Below are 18,949 nucleotides of genomic sequence, written 5' to 3' on the forward strand. Positions count from 1 at the left end.
TAACTTTTTTATACTTAGTATTTACATTTAAAATTTATATTTGTTTCTCTTTCCACAACAGTATAATCCCATTGCTGGCGGCTTGGTTTAAGAAAAAAAAAAGAAATGCAGTTGAGAAAAAAATCTAATATTATTCATACAAAATAAAAATCCATCTCGCTGTGCATTCCTGCACATGACTTGCTATTTTTATCTCACAGTTTAAAGAAGTTCATCATCATTCTCTTCACCAACCTAATTTCGTTCCTCAACATTCACTTAAAATTTCTAATTATTAATATGTATTATAATTTATCTTGTAATAAACAAATAATACTAAAGAAATAATAAAACATCTGTTATTCAGTAGAGAATAATGTAGGATGAATTTGTGTTTCTTTTTACAAGTAACAATCACAAATACTACTACCTCTAAATAGTCCTTGGTAATCTCTACCAAATTATCATAGTCTGAGTATGGATCCATATTTTTTTAATAACTTCAAAAATGTATAAAAAGCCACATACCGGAGAGGGAGATAAGATTTCTCCCTTCAGCTTCCATTGAGGATGGACATCGGTTTCAGAGATTTCCACTTCAAAACGTGCAGTTTCCCCATCAAAGAGCTCCACACCATACAAGGGTCGAACAACCTTAATATCTCTAGCTGTAAATGAGAAGTTGGCAAAATGGAATTACACCAAATAAATAAGTACATCTATATCACATGAAATATTTGTTCATAAGAAAATAAAATGGTACAGTATGTACTGTATTCTTCAGCACTTACCCTCAATGTTCACAGTTGCCATCGTCTTGTCTGTCCCACAGTCACATACATAATCTCCCTTATCTTTGTTTTCCACTCTTTTGATAGACAAAATCCTTCTTTTGCCTTCAGTCTTAATAGTTACAAGTTTTGAAGCTTTGATCTCCTTCCCATCCTTGTACCATTTCACAGGAACATCTTTGCTGAGCTCACAGTCCAAAATGACCTCATCTTTCTCAACTGCAGTGTAATCTTGTAATTTAACTGTGAAGTATGGATCACCCTCTGGAAAATTAAAGGAATGGTCATGCAGGCTGATCTAAGTATATAAAATAAACTCAAAATATGCATTGTATATATTTTTCTACAAATACACAAAACAGATTAATTACAAAACACAATACTAACAAGCAAAAGGAAAAAATAGAATACAAATTACCTAATACAGTCAGGTTACCCACTGTAGCAAGGCTAAGGGCTTCAGCCTTAACCTGGCAAGTGTCATCTAGAGTGACTTCTTTGATTTCTAATATATGCTTCTTTCCATCTACAGAGGTAAGCACTGTTCTGCTTGGGTGAAGTTTTCTTTCATTCCTGTACCAGGTCACCGGTACATTCTCATGAGACAGCTCAATTTCAAATCGAGCTGTTTTACCTTCCTTCACAGTTTGGTCCTTTAATGGTTTAAGGAACTTCAGCCTTATGCCTGCAACATATTAGTTTTTTTAATTAGTTCTCCATGAAGGCACTCTGTCACATTTGTACCAGGAAAAAGGATTTAGCATTGATAATTTAGTATTATTAGAGTACAGTATGCCCTAAAATAAAGAAGCTTTCTGGAAACTCAATTAATTAGTGTACCATTACAGAGAACAAACAGCCTACATTAGGTTTGCGAGCTAGTAAAATATAAGAGATCCTTACTCTAATTAAAGCATTTAAATTGCTAAAACATTGTGTCAAGTGCTAACAAAATATACAGTTTAGTCATTTGAATACTATTATCTATTAACTATTATCAAACAAGTCTTTTAAAAAAATAAATTTACATTTTTCCTAATAAGCCTTATACTGTTTTTATATGTCATATTTATAAAGTGTATTTATACAGTATGTGAAGCAACACTTGCCTTCAACGGTAAGTTTAGCTGTTGACTTTTTGCCATTAGCTTCAATTGTATAATCTCCTTCATCGTCAAAAGTGCAGCTGTTGATGACCAATATATGCTTCTTTCCGTCATCAATAGTGTGAAATTTATCACCAGACTTGATGATGTCAGAACCTTTGGTCCACATGACCTTTGGAACTTCCCTGGTAAGAAGGCATTCAAACTTTGCCTGCTTTTTCTCTGGCACAGAGACATCTTTCAAGGGTACTGCAAAGTCCAGTTCGATTTCTGAGGTGGGAGAGAAACATCAATTTCATTTCAAGGGACTTTTCCTTTTCTCACCGGTATTATAAAAGAACAATAACTTTTAAAATTGTTTACCTTTGACTTTAAGCATGGCAGTAGTGATGGCATTCAGTGCTTGGTAGGTGATTTCACCAGCTTGATCAACTTGGACATTGTGCAGAGATAGCATACGTTTCTTACCCTCTGCTTTGATCTCACAAGTCTGAAATGAAAAAAGGGCTTAAAATGTATATATATATTCTACATAACATGTCAATGACAAAAATTCTAATTATTTTGTAATAACAGCTGAAATTCTATGAAAGACCTTTCACACAAAGTAACAGAGGTATACTATGGCCTGGCATGAAACAGAAGTAAGATAAGAAATCATCAATAGCTGATTCAATACATACAGCTCAATAAAATAGCACATTAAAGTTAGCAAAGGTACAGTATATATGTATTTGTAATCTGTCAGTCTCTTACAGGTGATCTCTGCAGAGTTTCTCCTTTCAATTTCCATTCTCCTGGGATATCTTCCTCAGAAATTTCAGTATCAAAGCTAGCACTTTCTTTTTCATAGATCTCCACACTTTTCAGGGGTTTCAGGATTTCAGCCTCACGTTCTAAAATAAAACACAAGTAATTAATCAACTGGCATACATGTAAAATAGTAGGCATTAGACTTCATATATTTACAAACTACCTAACTTACCTCCAAGAGTGAGTTTAGCTGGATATCTGCGACCTTCAACCTCAAAGGCATAATCCCCAACATCTTCTGGAGTAGCATTCTTCACAAGAAGAACATGCTGATTTCCATCCTTCAAGGGTTCAGTCTTGTCATTGGGTTCTGCTGGGATTTCATCATCCCCTTTGAACCATTTCACATTTGGTGTGTCCTTTATAAGCTCACATGTGAACTTGGCAGTCGCTTTGGGTTTCACATGTTGATCTCTCAGGGGTTTCACCAACCAATCTCGGATAACTTCTACAAGGTAAAAGTTATGCTTTTAAGCAAGATAACAACTAGTAATGAAAAACTATACCTTAAAGAAGATATTGAAAAAGTAGTTAATTCCTAAACACAATGGATTTTATCTTTTGTTATGCATACCTATTACTTTTACAGTTGTTTGGCATTTGATGTCAGCTGTCTCCACTGAGTAAACACCAGCATCAGAATCATCAGCGTCTTGTATGGTCACAGCTCGCTGCAGTCCAATGACGTTCACTGCATGCTTGCCAGGTATCTCCTTTAGTGGCACACCATCCTTCTTCCAGATCACATCTCTGTCTTTACTCAGTTCACAGGTCAAGTACATAGGCTGTCCTTTGATGACTGAATACTCTTCCTCAAGGGTCTTTGTAAAGCGAACAGGTAGTTCTATAAATAGAGTAAATCATGCATACAGTTAGTTGTATATGCAAAGTAATAATATATTTGGCTAACACATTTCGGCAGCAAGCCAAATTTTCCATTTATCAATTAATTAGTTTGAATTTTATAGATTTTTTTAATGTTTACATAAGCAATTTTGTAGAGAGCCACAATGCCCTTTGGGGTGAAGTACTTATCTTTAGCATGGATTTTAAACAGGGCTTAATGAAAATACCTTCAACAATGAGTTTGGCTGTAGAGGTCTTTTCTTTATTGCCGAGCTTGGCTACACAAGTGTATTCTCCAGTGTCAGAAAGTTGCACATCAATAATACTCAGCTTCCGATCCTTCCCGTCTGAAGTGAATTTGTGTTTTGGACTTTCTCTTAGGTTGCTTCCATCTTTCATCCAGGAGGTGATAGCAGTCGATGGTGAGATCTGACACTCAAAAACAGCTGAAGACCCTATGGACTCAGCCTCTTGCAAAACAATGTCTTTCAGTTCCTTGACAAACTTCAGTGGGACAGCCTTGAGCTGGAATCCAAATGGTGATTCCTCAGGAGGTTTGTCACCCCCAGCTCCTGGTCTTAGCCTCCTCCTATCTGCATCACCAGGCGACGGTGTTTGCCTCGCTAAAATTTAGATTTGAAGACGTTACCTTTTTTTGATTTGTTTTCATTCAGCGCATGCTCTGACGATGAATTCGCATGATGCATCCAAATGCAGGTTTTCAGTTTAAATTCCGGAAATGCGATTAGAGCAATTGAAAACAGAAGCCCTTAGGAAAAGCATAGCCAGGTTCTTCCGGGAACCATCCAAGAAAGCAATGCACGGCACCACAAACCTTAGTAGAAGGCAACTTTCATCCACTTTAGTTCAGACAGTGTTATTCCAATTTAATGAGAGGGGGGTTGCAACTATTTTCTTCTGAACTCTTGATAGACATTTGTCAGCAAAAAATACAGCTTTATTTTTTGTCATTAAAAGTAATACCTTTTTTACACAGATGTAGAAAAGGTTGTATTTGCATTGAATATCAATTGTGAGTATTTGTTACAAGTTAATAAGACGCATTAAAAGGCATAAACAATTTACATACACATTCCAAATCATTTATAATATTTATGGATTTCATATCTACAGGTGAGTTTAAAATGCACATTGCAAGCAAACTGTTACATTCAACACCATGATGCTGTCTGATGTGTTTTCTCTCAAAGAAAAGCAGAATGACATTTTCAGATGATTACATGCAAATCAACCACAATTCTATCAGAGTAATAGTATAAGTGAAGTTTCTAATGTATGGTTCCCTAAGATCTGGATTGCACTTCTTATTACTATATACTAATGATGTAGACAGTGGGATGTACTGTACTTGCTTGTTATGTAATTTTGAAATACATTTGAAGTTGATATAACTTTTGCATGCATCGATCATTGACAGTGAACATGCAATGGCTGGTTCTCTGACCTTTTGGTAGCCCTCTACCCCTTCCAGCTTCCTCTCTGGGTGCTTTTGCATCTGAAGCAAGATAGCAACATTATTTTAATTTCCTTGAAAATGTTAATGTCAAGTTAAAACAGTATGAAAAGACCAGAGTACAAAATTCATGACATTTGTTGAGGATAAAAAAGATAAAACATTATGGGGAAAAGCACCTCATGCCACATATTAATGTAATGAAATGTTACACCACAACGTAACATACAATTTAAGGACTTAATAGCCCTTAGTCTTGTTATTGATGGGAATGTTTAATGTTTACAATAATAGTATTCGTAGACTGTTTAAAAACAATACATATGGTATCATGCAACCATAGGCAAGACAAAGGAAGACAAACATGAATCTTTTTAAAACAACGGACGAAATGGAGATTATTGGGGTAAAACACTGCTTTTTCCGAAGCACAGGATATGAGGCAGACAGTGGTGAAGGGCTGCAGCAGCCGTCTCACCTCGTCTTTCACCTGGCTTTCCTGGAGTCTCAACAGCCCCCTCTTCTGTTTCTGCACTTTCATCCCAGTCTTCCGATGAAGTATATGAATCACGTGGACCTAGTTCCCATCCCCAAGTTTCCTCTTCATCCTCCTCTTCTTCGGGCTCTTCTTCAAAGACTTCTTCTTCTAAATGTGTAGGAATCTTCTTCAGCTGCACAGTTTCTGGAGACAATTCTTTCATCACTGGTACCTTCCCTTTGCCAATTTTAAGTGGGACCTGAGAAGCTATTTCTTCTGGAGACTTGGTTTTCTTTGCTGCTTTCTTGAGTAGAATGGGAATATCCTCCACAGAATCTTTCGCAGCAGGTTTTTCTTCAGTTTTTTTGGCAACATCTGCACTTGGTTTGCGCTCCAGAGGAATGGATTCTATAACTTTTGGCTTTCCCACAATTTTAGGGGAAGGAGTCTTTTTCATTTCTATTCCTGGTATACCGAGCTCCATGTGCTTAAGTGGTATTTCTTTGTCTTTTTCATCTACTTCTTTGGGCACATGTCCCACCTTCTTTAGCTGTACAGGCTTTTCCTCCTCCTTTGGACTCTTACCTTTTGTTAGAGGAATAACTTTAGGAGCTGTTTTTTCTTCTATTGGTATAATTTCTGGTTTCTCCTTTACACCTTTCTGTACCTTTTCAGGTTCTTTTATTGGTACATGTTCACGTGGTGATTCCGTTTTCTTCAGCTCAGGTTTTTGAAGAGGAACGTGTTCTTTTTCCTTTTCCTGTGTTGGAATTCTTTCAACTTTCTTCAAAAACAAACCAGGCTCCTTTGGTATTCCATCTATTAGGACTCGGTCATGCTTTTTTAGGGCCACTGGTTCTTTTTCTCCCTCTCCTGTGGGGATTTTTTCTACTTTCTTTAATGTTATACCTGCTTCCAGGGGCACTTCATCTTTAGGAACCTTTTCTCCTCTTTTAAATAACATAGGCTCTTTTTCCTTTGCTTCAATAGGAATTTTTTCTTCTTTTTTAAACTTTTTACCAACTTCATCAGTGTGAACAGGTGATACTTCCTTAGGCAACTTTGGAACGGGTATCAATTTCACTGTTTCTCTTTCCTTTTCCAGTGTTGGAACTCTTTTCACCTTTGTTAAATCTGTATCTGGTTCTTTGGGTTTTTCATCTTTTGGGATTTTCTTCAGAGGTTTTAGAGTCACATCTTCTTTTTCTTTTTCTTCTGTGGGAAGTTTTCCCACTTTCTTGGGTGGAATAGCAGGTTCTTTAACTACTTCATCTTTTGGGGGTCTGTCAACTTTTTTCAAAGTTACCATGTCTTTTTCTTTTTCTCCAGTTGGAATTCTCTCACCTTTTTTAATCGGAATACCTGGCTTCTCAACTTCTGGTGGTTCCTCATGTGTTGATACTTTTTCAATTGGTTTCAGGGTCACTGTTTCTATTTCCCTCTCCTGAGTAGGAATTCTTTCCACTTTTGCCAGAGTTAAACTAGGTTCTTTGGTGATCTCAGTTTTGGGATGTTTTGCAGTTTTCTTTAGAGCATCCCTCTCTCTATCCTTTTCATCTAAGGAAATTTTCTCAATTTTCTTCAGAGGTACCATGGGTTCCTCTGGAACTTCTGCCTTGGTGTCTCTTTTAATTTTCTTAAGTTGAACTTCTTCTATAATCTCCTTTCCTTCTGGTTTTGTGACTTTTCCAGCCCTTTTGGGAGGCTTAAAAGTCTGAATTTGCTCCTCTGTTTCATAGCTTGCAATTGTTTTGAGTTCTACATGTTCTGTTTCAGTTTGCTCTATTAAAATTCCTGAAGGAATCTTTTTCAGTGTTATACCTTCCTTTTCAGGTTCTGGCTTTTTTGGAATAACTTCAACTTTCTTGAGAGACACATGTTGATACTCTTCTTCCTCATACTTTTCTGTGCTCATGACTTGTTGAAAAGATATACTTAATTCTGGTGTTAGTTCTTCAGAAGGTACTTTAGTGACTTTTTTCAGAGTTATTGTTTCTTCTTTTTCCTTCTCCTTTGATATTTTGGTCATTTTCTTTAAGACTGGAACTTCCAGCTTATCTTCTTCTTCCATGTGGATTTTACCTTTTTGTTTAAGAATTGTCGGTGCCACACTTGGTTTTTCTGAGGCGATAAAGTTTTCACATTAAACATATATCTCAAAATTACAAACAGGGAACAATCTATTAAACACAATATTGGACAACATATATTTTGTGACACAAAAGAACAAAAATCCATTCATCTTTTGAGGTGTCGCACATACCTCAATACATTTTCAGTCACAAACAACGATATTGTACATATAAGCACAAAAAACACTAAAGGACATTTAAGTACTATGAACAACAACGAAACAACACATTTCCTTCAATACATAAGACAATACAGTATGTCCAGTATAATTGATGCTATATTGTGTCTAAGATGATGATCACCATACCTTTTTTCTTCTCTGGTGCAGGAGCAGTAACAGGGCCCTTTTCCTCATCTATCATAGAAATTAAAAGATTAATTAATTAATGCAAAAATACAACAAGAATATATGTATATTCAACCAAATTCTTGATTTCATTTCAGTGTCTGGAATAGTGAGATGGAGTGCAGTACTGGTAGCCTCATCCTGTCATTCTCTCAATTAATCAGACCAAAAGTAAATCTCTGTATTATGAACTGGTAATATCTGATATTACCCACCTTCTGAATGATTCAATACCATGTTTAGTCCCAGGATACTTATTTAATGAAACCTTACTAATGCTACTGTTACATTTAATCTAGTTAATCTTGCTTTGTACAAAGTTTTGGAATGAGCATAAGAGCCACTAATGCACTTGAAATCAAGTAAAGAGATTCTATTTTCACTGACGCATAGCTGATTTGCTTCAACCATTTTCTTCACAATATTCCTGGAATTTAAAATGATTGTTTTTTGTGTCAGCCAAACACATCTCCTAAAGATAAAGGCTAAGCTCCAGGCATTAATGGTAGACAATATGCTCACTTAATGTAAGGGCAGGCAACATTTTCTTTCCACTTTATTGCATTAAAGTCTAAATATTTTAGTGATATTGAACACAAAGTGCATAACTCAAATAAGTAATCTGAATACAATTAAGAGTTTAAAGAAACAGGATGAGAATGTCTGGATCTGAAAAGATTATATGAGCAACACCCTAATCAAAATACATTCAAATTAATCTCTTTCTGTTATCCCTGACTCAAATGACTAAATTTTAGTCATGCTTATGAAATCAAATCATCTTTTTTATCATTGAAACTAATCAGTTGTCAATCTTTTCTTGAGGTGAGACTATCCATATAAATATTAATCTGGGCAAATCAAAAATGTGATCTTCAGATTCTGTTTTGAAGTGATAAAGCAAAGTATTCCTTTAGATTTTCCTGCTATTGCCAGGGAGACAGAGATATTTTGGTATATCAAGGAGATATCTACCAAAGAGGTATCAAAAATGTAATTTAGGTATTTCATTTCAGCTTGGTAATATGTGGAGGTGTTTGACAGAATATCAAAAATTGCACTATCGTGCCACATATTTATACCATGAGCACTTTTCTTTGCTCTCTGCTTGAGATAATCAACTCAACAGACAACACCGGACTGGATTACACAATACCAAAGACACAATCCAATGATTTTTAAAATTATGGCTCTGTAAGAAAGACTTTGAAAAAAGTATCCAAAAATGAACTTTTCAAGATGGAAATAATCATTACAGCCCCAAAGTAATTAAAGAGTCTTTGTACTTCTTTACTTTCTGCACTTTAATTCTGTAACTAGTGACTAGTTCAGTCTACATCTTTTAAAGTTAACTCTTAATAATATCATCCAAAGACAAAAATTGAATACAATACATGTGGTAGGTTTTTTAACATACAGTATACTGACAAGGACATAAAAGGACAGTCAAAAAACATATTTATAAAGAAGCATGTAAGGAAATTGTGCTTAGACAATTTTAAGACAATGACACATTGCTGGTTAGTAAAATATTGACACAACAGACAATTTATACAAACATCATTAATAAAAGGATTCCAAAGATGACACATAATGTACCAAAGAAGGGGATCAAAGAATAGTGTTTGTGTTAAAACGAGTATTTCAAATCCAGAATGAAGCAATGAAGATGATTAGATTGGTAAGTAAGAGTTTAATACCTCTAAACAAATGAAGATAAGAAGTAGCAAAACCATGAAGAATGAATAACGGACTGCCAAACACAAAGTACCTTTTACTGGTTTAACCAGTGATTTTTCCTCCTCTTTTATGGGCACAGGTTCTGGTGCCACTGGCTCTGATACTTTCATCTTGGAAGGTGTTGGAACTTTGAAAACATATTAATTGGTTTTCAGAATCAAAAGGAAAATTACATTACAATTGTTAAAGTAAATGATCATTTTAAGCTGCCAATATAAGGTATTTATTTTGATGTTGACATCAATACCTTTTTCTGGTACAATCTTTTCTGCTTCCAACTTGGTGATGGGAATAGATTTTTCAGCCTTCTTTGTAGGTTCATGAACTTTAAAGAGAGTGTGGTTTTTATTTATAGCAAGTTTACAAAAGATAACAACAGAGGTATGGAACACATTTTAGCACGGAAGCATGAAGACATGAACAACATTGAACAATAACAAAGATAAAACAGCATAATGCACATAAATACAGACAAAGTTATTGTGAATGTCAAATGTAACTAAAATGAAGAAAGTTGCTAATGTTTGTAAATTCAAAATGGTATGGATAATGTAGGGGTTAGTGATATTTTTCATGTTACTAAATTAAATACCTTTTACTGGTGTGGCTTCTCGTCTTGAAACACTGACTGAAGTAACATCTTCAAAAACAGCTGCTCTCACATCTTCAGTAGATTAAAAACATGTTTCTCATTAACTTTTTTCAAATTTGTATGATGAATTGGAATTTTTAGAGCAGTGAAATCAGATGTGACAATGATGATCAGTGTAAGAAGCTGAATTCAGTACAAAGATTTTGCTGTTGTTTGTTTCTAACACAAAGAAATTCAGTTGAAATTGCAGAACATAAAACATTGAGAGATAAAATAAAGCAAAACAAGTTACTTAACACACAATGACAGCATTATTTTTCTAGTAGAGGAAGAGCTTATGAGAAAGAAATCAAGAGAAAGGGTAGGTGTTTTATACCTTTTTTAAGTGTTATTTCTTCCTTTTCTGGAACACGTACTTTTGTAACTTCTTCAATCACAGGCTTCTTTCTCAGCTCCGGAACTTAAATAAGTGAATGGATTGTCATTTAAGATATTTTTCTATAGATATTGCATGGAACATGTATGACTTAATATTCAGTTTTCTTTAGGACCATTAATTACAGTCGAGTAATGATAAATGAATGAAAATGAAGGGTGTAAAAATATTGAATACCTGGCACTGTTGGTATTTTCTCTTCTTTGCGTTGCACTGGTGGTTTTGGTTTTTCAGGAGTGATCTTCCCTACCTCTTCTGGCACTTGAAAGAACATTTATATTTTTAGTTAAATAAAAAATATTCAGAAATAGCTACTGTTTCAAGAGAAAAAAAGATTTAACGTTTAAGACATATTAGACAAAATAAGAGACATTTGTACATGAAGAACAAAGACAAAGACAAAGATTTAACACACTCTGTACCTTTGCTTGCAGGAACACTCTATGTTTTGGGAGAAATCAAAAGTACTTGAGCTTCTTGTGTGGATTTACACTTTACACACACTTCCAATATTTTTTTTTACTTTAGATTGAAACTTTTGTTCAAGTAGTTTAATAGTTAAGAGAACTGAACACAAACACATAGGCAAACATACACTAAATAAACATGACATGAACACAAGAACAAGTCAAGAGAGAAAGATTTTTGATTGTTTTCAAAGAGTGTCCCAAGTGCATTTTCTGTACCTTTTCGTAGAGTAGCTTCTTCTTTGATTGAAACATAGACTTGTTCAGGTATCTCAGGAATGGTCTTCTTTTCTGGTTCAGACACTTTATAGAAACATTATGTAAAATTTTACAGAGAAGCATAAGAAGATTGAAACACAGAACACACAGCAACATTAAAGAATAACTGAACAGAACATAGAATGATGGTTTGATTGTTACATGAAAATGTGATGAGACAAAACACAGTAGTTCCACAAACATGTAAGACAAAAACAAAAGACAACATGGTTTACGACTTGTAAGAACATGCTATTGTTTCATTTCAAACAAAATGTTAAGATCAGTTTTTATTCACTGCATTGTGTAACAACCACAGCAAATGCAACAAGACACATTATAGAGAAATATTTGCTTTTGTGTAAAGAGGCAATGGAATGATGAAGTAAATGAATTATTTGCATCACAGCGTGGAATGAAATGTTTTTCTTCAAGGTGCTTTAATGAGTACCTTTCACTGGAGCTACCATCTCTTTCTTTGGAGTGATTCTCTCTTTTTCTGGTGGTATTTCTTCCTTTTTGACAAGGATGGCTTTCTTTGGAGCAATTTCCTCTATTTTAGGAGCGACTTCTTCGATTTTAGGCACTCTTTCCCTTATCTTCAGTGCGATTTCATCTTTTCTAGTAGGAATGTCTTTTTTAGGTGCAGCTTCTTCCATATGAATGTCTTCAGTTTTGACTATTATTTCTTCTTTCTTTGGAGGAAGGTCTTCTATTTTAGGTAAAATTTTATATGCTTCAGTGGCAATTTCTACCTTCCTAGGCAGAACATCTTTCTTAAGAGAAACTTCTTTAAACGATACCTCCTCTTTCTTGAAATAAGCCTCTTCTTTTTTAAGAGAAACTTCTTTTTTGCTGACAGAAATTTCTGCTTTTTTCAAAGGAATTTCTTCTTTCTTGTATGAAATCAGAGAAACTTCTTCTTTGCTGACAGGAATTTCTGCTTTTTTCAAAGGAATTTCTTCTTTCTTGTATGAAATCAGAGAAACTTCTTCTTTGCTGACAGGAATTTCTGCTTTCTTCAAAGGAACTTCTTCTTTCTTGTATGAAATCAGAGAAACTTCTTCTTTGCTGACAGGAATTTCTGCTTTCTTCAAAGGAATTTCTTCTTTCTTGTGTGAAATCACTACCTTAGTGATAGGAGTCTCCTCTTCCTTGAATGAAATATCGTCTTTTGTAACTATTAGCTCCTCTCTTTTGAGAGATTCCCTTTTCTGGAATGAAATCTCCTCTCTCTGGACAGGAAATTCTTTCTGGAGAAAAACTTCTTGCTTTACAGAAATCTCATCTTTCATGTATGACACTTCTTCTCTCTTTGCAGTTCTCTCCTCTGTCTTAGCAATAGTCACAGCAAGTTGTTCAGGCTTCTTGGGGACTTCCAACACTTTAAAGAATATTTGAAATTTAACTTAAAGCACTGTATAGTGCTACCAAAGAAATCAGATATTTTTACTCAACATACAACACAAACAATAGGTATATAATAAAAGGGACAAATAAAGAGCAATTTACTATTGCACATTTGGGTAATTTGTGACAGCTACTCATAAGACCATTGATAAAACAATTCTCAAGATTGTAAAAAAGCAACAGCTTGTATAAGAACAGAAGAGTTCTAGAGCTAAACTTCAAATACCTTTCATTGGAGGAACGTCTTTCTTTGGAACAGCTTCCTCTTTTTTAGGAATGGGAAGAGCTTCCTCTTTTTTAGGAATGGGCACAGCAGGTTCAATTTTCTCAGGCTTCGTGACAACTTCTGGCACTTCAAAGAATAATTACATGTAGCTTTCAGCACACAGTTGTGCTCATAAATAAATGTAAGAATGAGACACAGACAAGATACACAAACAATTCCAAAAGACAGGGAAGGGTAATGAATGACAAAAGTACAAAATACACTGTGTTATACCATTATAGTTACTAATGAAAATAATAAAGAAATTCATTATCTCATTTATCTGTTGTATACAGTATGTCATTTAAATGTGGACCATGTTTTTAAGACATATAGATAAAACTGACCAACTGTACAACAACGACACACAAAGAGTACATAAACAAAAATGAAAGAAGAAAAGATGGTGTTTTGACGATCACTTTTGGATACCTTTGATAGGTGCCCTTTCCTCCACTTTAGGTACAATGATGGGGACTTTTTCTACAGGTGCTTCTTTCTGTTTAATTTCAGGTGCTTTAAAGATATTGAAGTACAAGACATTATTAATGGACATATAAAAACAAAACATGACAATAACTTGGACAGAAACATTTTTCTTACAAGATTTGACAAGACTTTAATGTAAAGATTTAACTTATGCTAGGATAAAAAAAAAACAAAAGTCTATGTGTAGAAAAAAAGGGTCAAGTCAAATTCTGTTTTGCAGAATTTATACACTGCGTATAAATAGTCCCTTCCAAGGGCATATTTAAATTAAATGTAAAAATATGTGGATTTTCTTTATACATTCTGAAGCAAAGATTTTTTTTCAAAGATTGATTTCATTTATTTTGAGGAACTTCGGATAACCAAACAAAACACACAGACAAATTGACATAACGGGAATAACGGGAACAAACCAGTGACAAAAAACAGAATTAAAAAAAAAACTTTAAGATGCCTGAAGTACTTTGTCAATAAGAACACAAAATACAAATCAAACAAAACATGAATTTATGACCCTTCAAGACGAAAGTTGATGTATACCTTTTGTTGGAACGGCCTCCTCCTTTCGAGGTGGAGGAGTTGGCTTTGGCTCTGGCTCTGGCTTGCTAACTGGCTCTCGCCTTGCAGGTGCTGGCTTCTTTGGCTCCTCAGAAACTTTAAAGAACATTTTAATTTTCCTTTTTGGACATTCACAGATGCATGTTGAGATTCTTATAAGAATGTACTGTAAGCCATCTTGTCCATTCTACAAGCAAATGCATGGACTTTTTTTTCTGCACATGCCACTCTTTCCATAATGGCAGGCATATTAAAGCCTGTTTTTTTAGTAGAAGACAAATATGATAGAATGGTCCAATTTACAAAGACATGAACCACATATAAACTTTATCATATAAATGAAACAAACTCAACAAATAAGAATGACATGAATCACATATGAGTTTTATCACATTCATGAGGTAACAAAACCAAGACTGACACTTAATGGACATTAGCCAAGAATGACAATGAACACTGGACACAGAGCTAAAGAATAACAATGTAACATTTCCAACAGTAACTGTACGGAGCACAAACACTACTTTTTCTGTTACAGTGAGATTCTGCATTTTCTAGAAAGCAAGCACTTTAATAAAGTAATAAACATCTATAAAAGATGAAAGCAACACAAATGGAAGGAAGCAGCAAACTAAAAGACTGCACTGCAAGAGCTTGCATTACCGCAGACCATATTAAAAAGCTCCTTACAACTGCTTTTCAAATACCTTTTACTGGAGCAACCTCTTCTTTCCTAGGAGGGGCTACCTCCTTCTTAGGAAGAATCTCCTCTTTTTTAGGAACAGCAACTTCAGCAGTAACTTCAGGCTTCCTGGTAACTTCTGGCACTTTAAAGAACATTTCAAATTAAGCTTAATGCATATAATTGTAGTGTTAAGAGATGGAGTGGAACATGCAACATATAGACACATATACACCAAAGGTACAAATATTTTAATACAACATGGCATTGTCCTAACAAACATACACAACATCACATCACATGTTTACACTGTGAAAAAGTATAAAAAGTGTACTGTATTATTATAAGTTGTATTCAAGAACTTAATATCATGTGTCGATACCTACTATTCTGAGCTACAGTATACAGAAGAGGATGGCATGTGATGTTGAATTGTTGTATAAGCGTTCTTCGGTCCTGGATTCAAATTTGGCCTGGTGTGCAGTTTGCATTATATGATACGGTTAAGTGGATTTCACCAAGTCCTCCAGTTTCTTCACACATGTCATGTTGCCTAAGTGTGTATCTAGATTCTCAATTGTGTGTGTTCCCTGCAATGGATTGCCTTGCAGGGTGTATCCGGCCTTGTGCCAATTACCTGCAGTACTGGCTTACTGCAAACTTGAACTGGACTAAGCAATAATACTAAAAGAGATGTAGTCTTTATACAGTAAGTGATCAGTGGTAGAGATTATCAAGCTTTAAACTTTCTCCCATTAGTTCAATACTGGTACTTGTATGTCCAATGAAAATGGCAGTTAATGTAAGTTAGAGATTCCTTTTCAACACAAACACAAAAAGTCTTTTTTAATATAACAAAAAAGCCACAGAACCAGCCTAATGCTGTCAGACAAAGACATAAGACTAGGGATGACAGAAAAGAAGACAAAAGAGTGTATTTTGAAGACAGCTCACAGACAATTCTTTACAAAACATTACTAACAGACAACAAGAGTACTCAAGACAAACATAAAAAATAAAAAGGATCGGTATATTCATTGCCTTAATCTGAATGTTTAAATTTCTGCATTTAATTTTAAAAGATACTGTATATGGCTTTCATACTTCAAAGCTCAGTCACGTCTTTGGTTTTGTACATATTTATTAAAGAATATGAATAAATCATCTACTGTATATGCACAAAAGTATTCAGTGCACTTTTTGAATTAGTTTATGAACCATTAACCATTAAATACGCACTTGAATTCAAGATATATTTTGAAGATCTTGACAATGTTCTAAATTTTGTAACTCAAGGTAAATAAACAGAATACATAATAACCAACAATGACGTACTTTGACATAGCAACACCTACACACTTTTCACAAACACATTTGAGGGCTATTTTAATAGCCCTATTTAAATAAAGAACATTTAAGAATGCTGAAGCAATTAGTCACGGGTTGCACAAAAGACAAAAGAAGGCAACGTGTGTACAGGGGTCTTTATTAAAAACCCCAAAGCACTGTGAAATATTTTCTCCTTTGAGCGATACCTTTTGTTGGAATGGTCTCCTTTGGAGGAGCAGGAGTTGGCTCTGGTTTTGGAGGCACTGGCTTCTTAGGTTCCTCAGCAACTTTAAAGAATATTTTTTTTGTATTTTAGACATACATTACCCAGATATATAGTATATGCATACATACAATATAGAAAAAAAAGTAACATTAAGAAATGATTCCATCTGGGAAGCGACAGATCTTACAAAAAATGAAGATTGCAATAAATCTTAGCTACTGGTACTTGACTAGGAACAGAATAAAACAAAATTGCAGACACAACAGTACCTTTTGGTGGTGCAACTGTGGGCTTCTTTTCTGGTTCAGGTTTTCGTTCAGGTTCAACTTTAGCTGGTGGTGCAACCTTAGGTTCGGGTACAGGTTTCTTAACTTCAGGCACTTAAAAGACATTAGTATTATTTTAGACAAAGACTACATTGATGTCATAAGAGGCAAGAAATTAGCACAAACAAATATTGTACAAAAAGTTCTGCGTCAATTACAAAAGAAAATCACAGACGACAAACAAACATTCTCAATTTTCAACGATCTACAGTTTTTTTTAATGAACACAATTAGAAAGATGTCTACAAAATATGGTACTTGGGATCCAAATGAAAGGAAGACCAATTGTGAAAGGACAGACATGGACAATGTCTTAGTTATTAAAACATGAGACAAATACACTAAAAACAAACGCTTAAAATTACAGATATAAATCGACACAGACAAGTTAGTCTGAGACAAGTAAGCATAATGTTAACCAAGCATAGAAATCACTGCATCTTCAATATTATACCTTTTTTAGGTGTAACCTCAACTTCAACAGGAGAAACAATTGGTTCAGCAACAGGCTTCCTGATTTCTTCAGGTGCTTTGAAGGTATAAATTAAATGTTAGATAGAAAGAGATTTTAAAAGTTTGAGAAATAATAAGTTAATGGATTGGAAGAATCATGTTGAAATTTTAAGGGAACTTGAAGCACAGTAACAGATAACATGGAACAATTACATTTAAGAGAGCTTGTCACACACACGTAAGAACATTATGTTCCGACACATACAGTATCAGTGTTTCTGTTCTAACAGCAAGACAATAAGACACTTTTAGAAACACCAAACAATACCTTTAGGTGTGGGACGTTCTTTCTTTTCTGGAACAACTTCTCGTGTGGTCTTTTCAAATACTGGCTTCTTTATCTCTTCAGGTACTTTAAAATAGCATTGTATTCAGTGAGATCCTTTTTTAATTCCTTAAAATATTTTCTAACTTTTATTATATCTCACATGTACTGTATAAGATTTTAATAGAAGTGTTTATTCAATTAAGAAAATAATATACTTTAAATTAAATTTTAAAAAGATGAAATAAATAAGAAAAAAAAAAGAAATTTGCAAAATGTCTTCCAGGCACATATATTATATTTTAAGCATATTTTATTATTACCTTTAACCACTTCAGGTGCCTCCTCCTTAGGTGGAACTACAGCAGGTTCAGTCACTTCAGGCTTCTTGGGAGCTTCAGGAGCTTTGAAGACATTTACTTTGCTAGACCAAATGTGCTTAAATAATCTTATTTTTGCAAGTAAACATACAAAAAACAATATAAAAAACACAAATTATCTATCATCCATTTTCTAATTGCTTCATCCAGTGTAAGGTTGCCTGCCCTGGTGTGAATGTGTCCATGTTTGTCTGTGTGTGTGTTCCCTACAATGGAGTGATCTAGGTCCCATCCAAGGTGTACTGTATAAGCCTATCCTGACAAGCAATGTGCACAAGGCTTATACACCTTGGATGAGACCTAGATCACTCCATTGCAGGACACACACACACAGACAAACATGGACACACTCACACCAGGGCAGGTGACCTTATACTGGACCAGTTTTCCCAGAAGCCAGTTAACATAAAAGTATGCCTTTGGCCTGTGGTAGTAAACCAGAGCACTCAGAGGAACATGGAGAGAATGTACAAACCCCATGCAGATATAACCCCAGGAATTAAACTACTATGCCACCAAGCTCCCCTAACCCAAATTATACAGCAATGAAAATGGATCTCCTTAGTTGTTGGTGCAGGTTGAGCTCTGTGATATTGGTGTTTGAGCCTGGGTCATAAAAACTACAGTAGCTGACGGTAACTGGGATTTCCCAAACAGTGGCACTTTTTGGCTAAGCGCTGCTTAGAGCAAGATGGGAGTGGTAAGCATTTACATACATGTAAATGTTTGCCTTTAGCTATAAACCATAGGCATATATTACCTCTTTGTGGAACTGTTTCTCTTCCTCCTACTGTAAGTCTTGTGACTGTTTCATCTACAGGAACCCTTGGAGGTTCAGCAGCTAAAAAGACATTAAGAATGATTTTAGAAAGTTATATACTCTTTATTTTTTTATGGGAAGGAGAGCAAAACACACAAAGTGGTTCAAAAAACACAAAATACTATACAAAGACACAAAATGTGTTTAAAGAGTGTGACCATGTTCAAATTTTAGTCAAAAAGTTTGGTTTAAGATAATACTGAAAGAAAATGCTGACATTAATGGTA

The 18,949-nt window shown here is 34.7% G+C and overlaps 1 protein-coding gene across 1 annotated transcript in view; it reads right to left on the reverse strand.

Annotated features, from left to right (window-relative positions):
• Positions 1 to 18,949, reverse strand: part of LOC148821919 (titin-like) — a 169,369-nt gene that overhangs the window by 87,591 nt on the left and 62,829 nt on the right. Inside the window, exons 73-101 of the mRNA XM_088929988.1 lie at positions 18,663 to 18,743; positions 17,846 to 17,926; positions 17,526 to 17,609; positions 17,199 to 17,273; positions 16,688 to 16,798; positions 16,399 to 16,479; positions 14,889 to 15,008; positions 14,164 to 14,277; positions 13,567 to 13,650; positions 13,096 to 13,221; positions 11,911 to 12,843; positions 11,421 to 11,504; positions 10,912 to 10,995; positions 10,675 to 10,758; positions 10,299 to 10,370; positions 9,954 to 10,031; positions 9,738 to 9,833; positions 7,928 to 7,975; positions 5,488 to 7,608; positions 5,001 to 5,051; positions 3,763 to 4,158; positions 3,264 to 3,533; positions 2,862 to 3,137; positions 2,633 to 2,772; positions 2,240 to 2,366; positions 1,880 to 2,146; positions 1,189 to 1,455; positions 771 to 1,034; positions 508 to 647 (exon numbers count right to left, since the gene is read on the reverse strand). Of these exons, the coding sequence (XP_088786114.1) occupies positions 508 to 647; positions 771 to 1,034; positions 1,189 to 1,455; positions 1,880 to 2,146; positions 2,240 to 2,366; positions 2,633 to 2,772; positions 2,862 to 3,137; positions 3,264 to 3,533; positions 3,763 to 4,158; positions 5,001 to 5,051; positions 5,488 to 7,608; positions 7,928 to 7,975; positions 9,738 to 9,833; positions 9,954 to 10,031; positions 10,299 to 10,370; positions 10,675 to 10,758; positions 10,912 to 10,995; positions 11,421 to 11,504; positions 11,911 to 12,843; positions 13,096 to 13,221; positions 13,567 to 13,650; positions 14,164 to 14,277; positions 14,889 to 15,008; positions 16,399 to 16,479; positions 16,688 to 16,798; positions 17,199 to 17,273; positions 17,526 to 17,609; positions 17,846 to 17,926; positions 18,663 to 18,743 (6,755 nt within the window). The remainder of the gene's footprint in view (positions 1 to 507; positions 648 to 770; positions 1,035 to 1,188; positions 1,456 to 1,879; positions 2,147 to 2,239; positions 2,367 to 2,632; positions 2,773 to 2,861; positions 3,138 to 3,263; positions 3,534 to 3,762; positions 4,159 to 5,000; positions 5,052 to 5,487; positions 7,609 to 7,927; positions 7,976 to 9,737; positions 9,834 to 9,953; positions 10,032 to 10,298; positions 10,371 to 10,674; positions 10,759 to 10,911; positions 10,996 to 11,420; positions 11,505 to 11,910; positions 12,844 to 13,095; positions 13,222 to 13,566; positions 13,651 to 14,163; positions 14,278 to 14,888; positions 15,009 to 16,398; positions 16,480 to 16,687; positions 16,799 to 17,198; positions 17,274 to 17,525; positions 17,610 to 17,845; positions 17,927 to 18,662; positions 18,744 to 18,949) is intronic.

The sequence above is a fragment of the Atractosteus spatula genome, chromosome 13, assembly GCF_055471065.1.
Source record: "Atractosteus spatula isolate fAtrSpa1 chromosome 13, fAtrSpa1.hap1, whole genome shotgun sequence".
Taxonomy (NCBI): Eukaryota; Metazoa; Chordata; class Actinopteri; order Semionotiformes; family Lepisosteidae; genus Atractosteus; species Atractosteus spatula.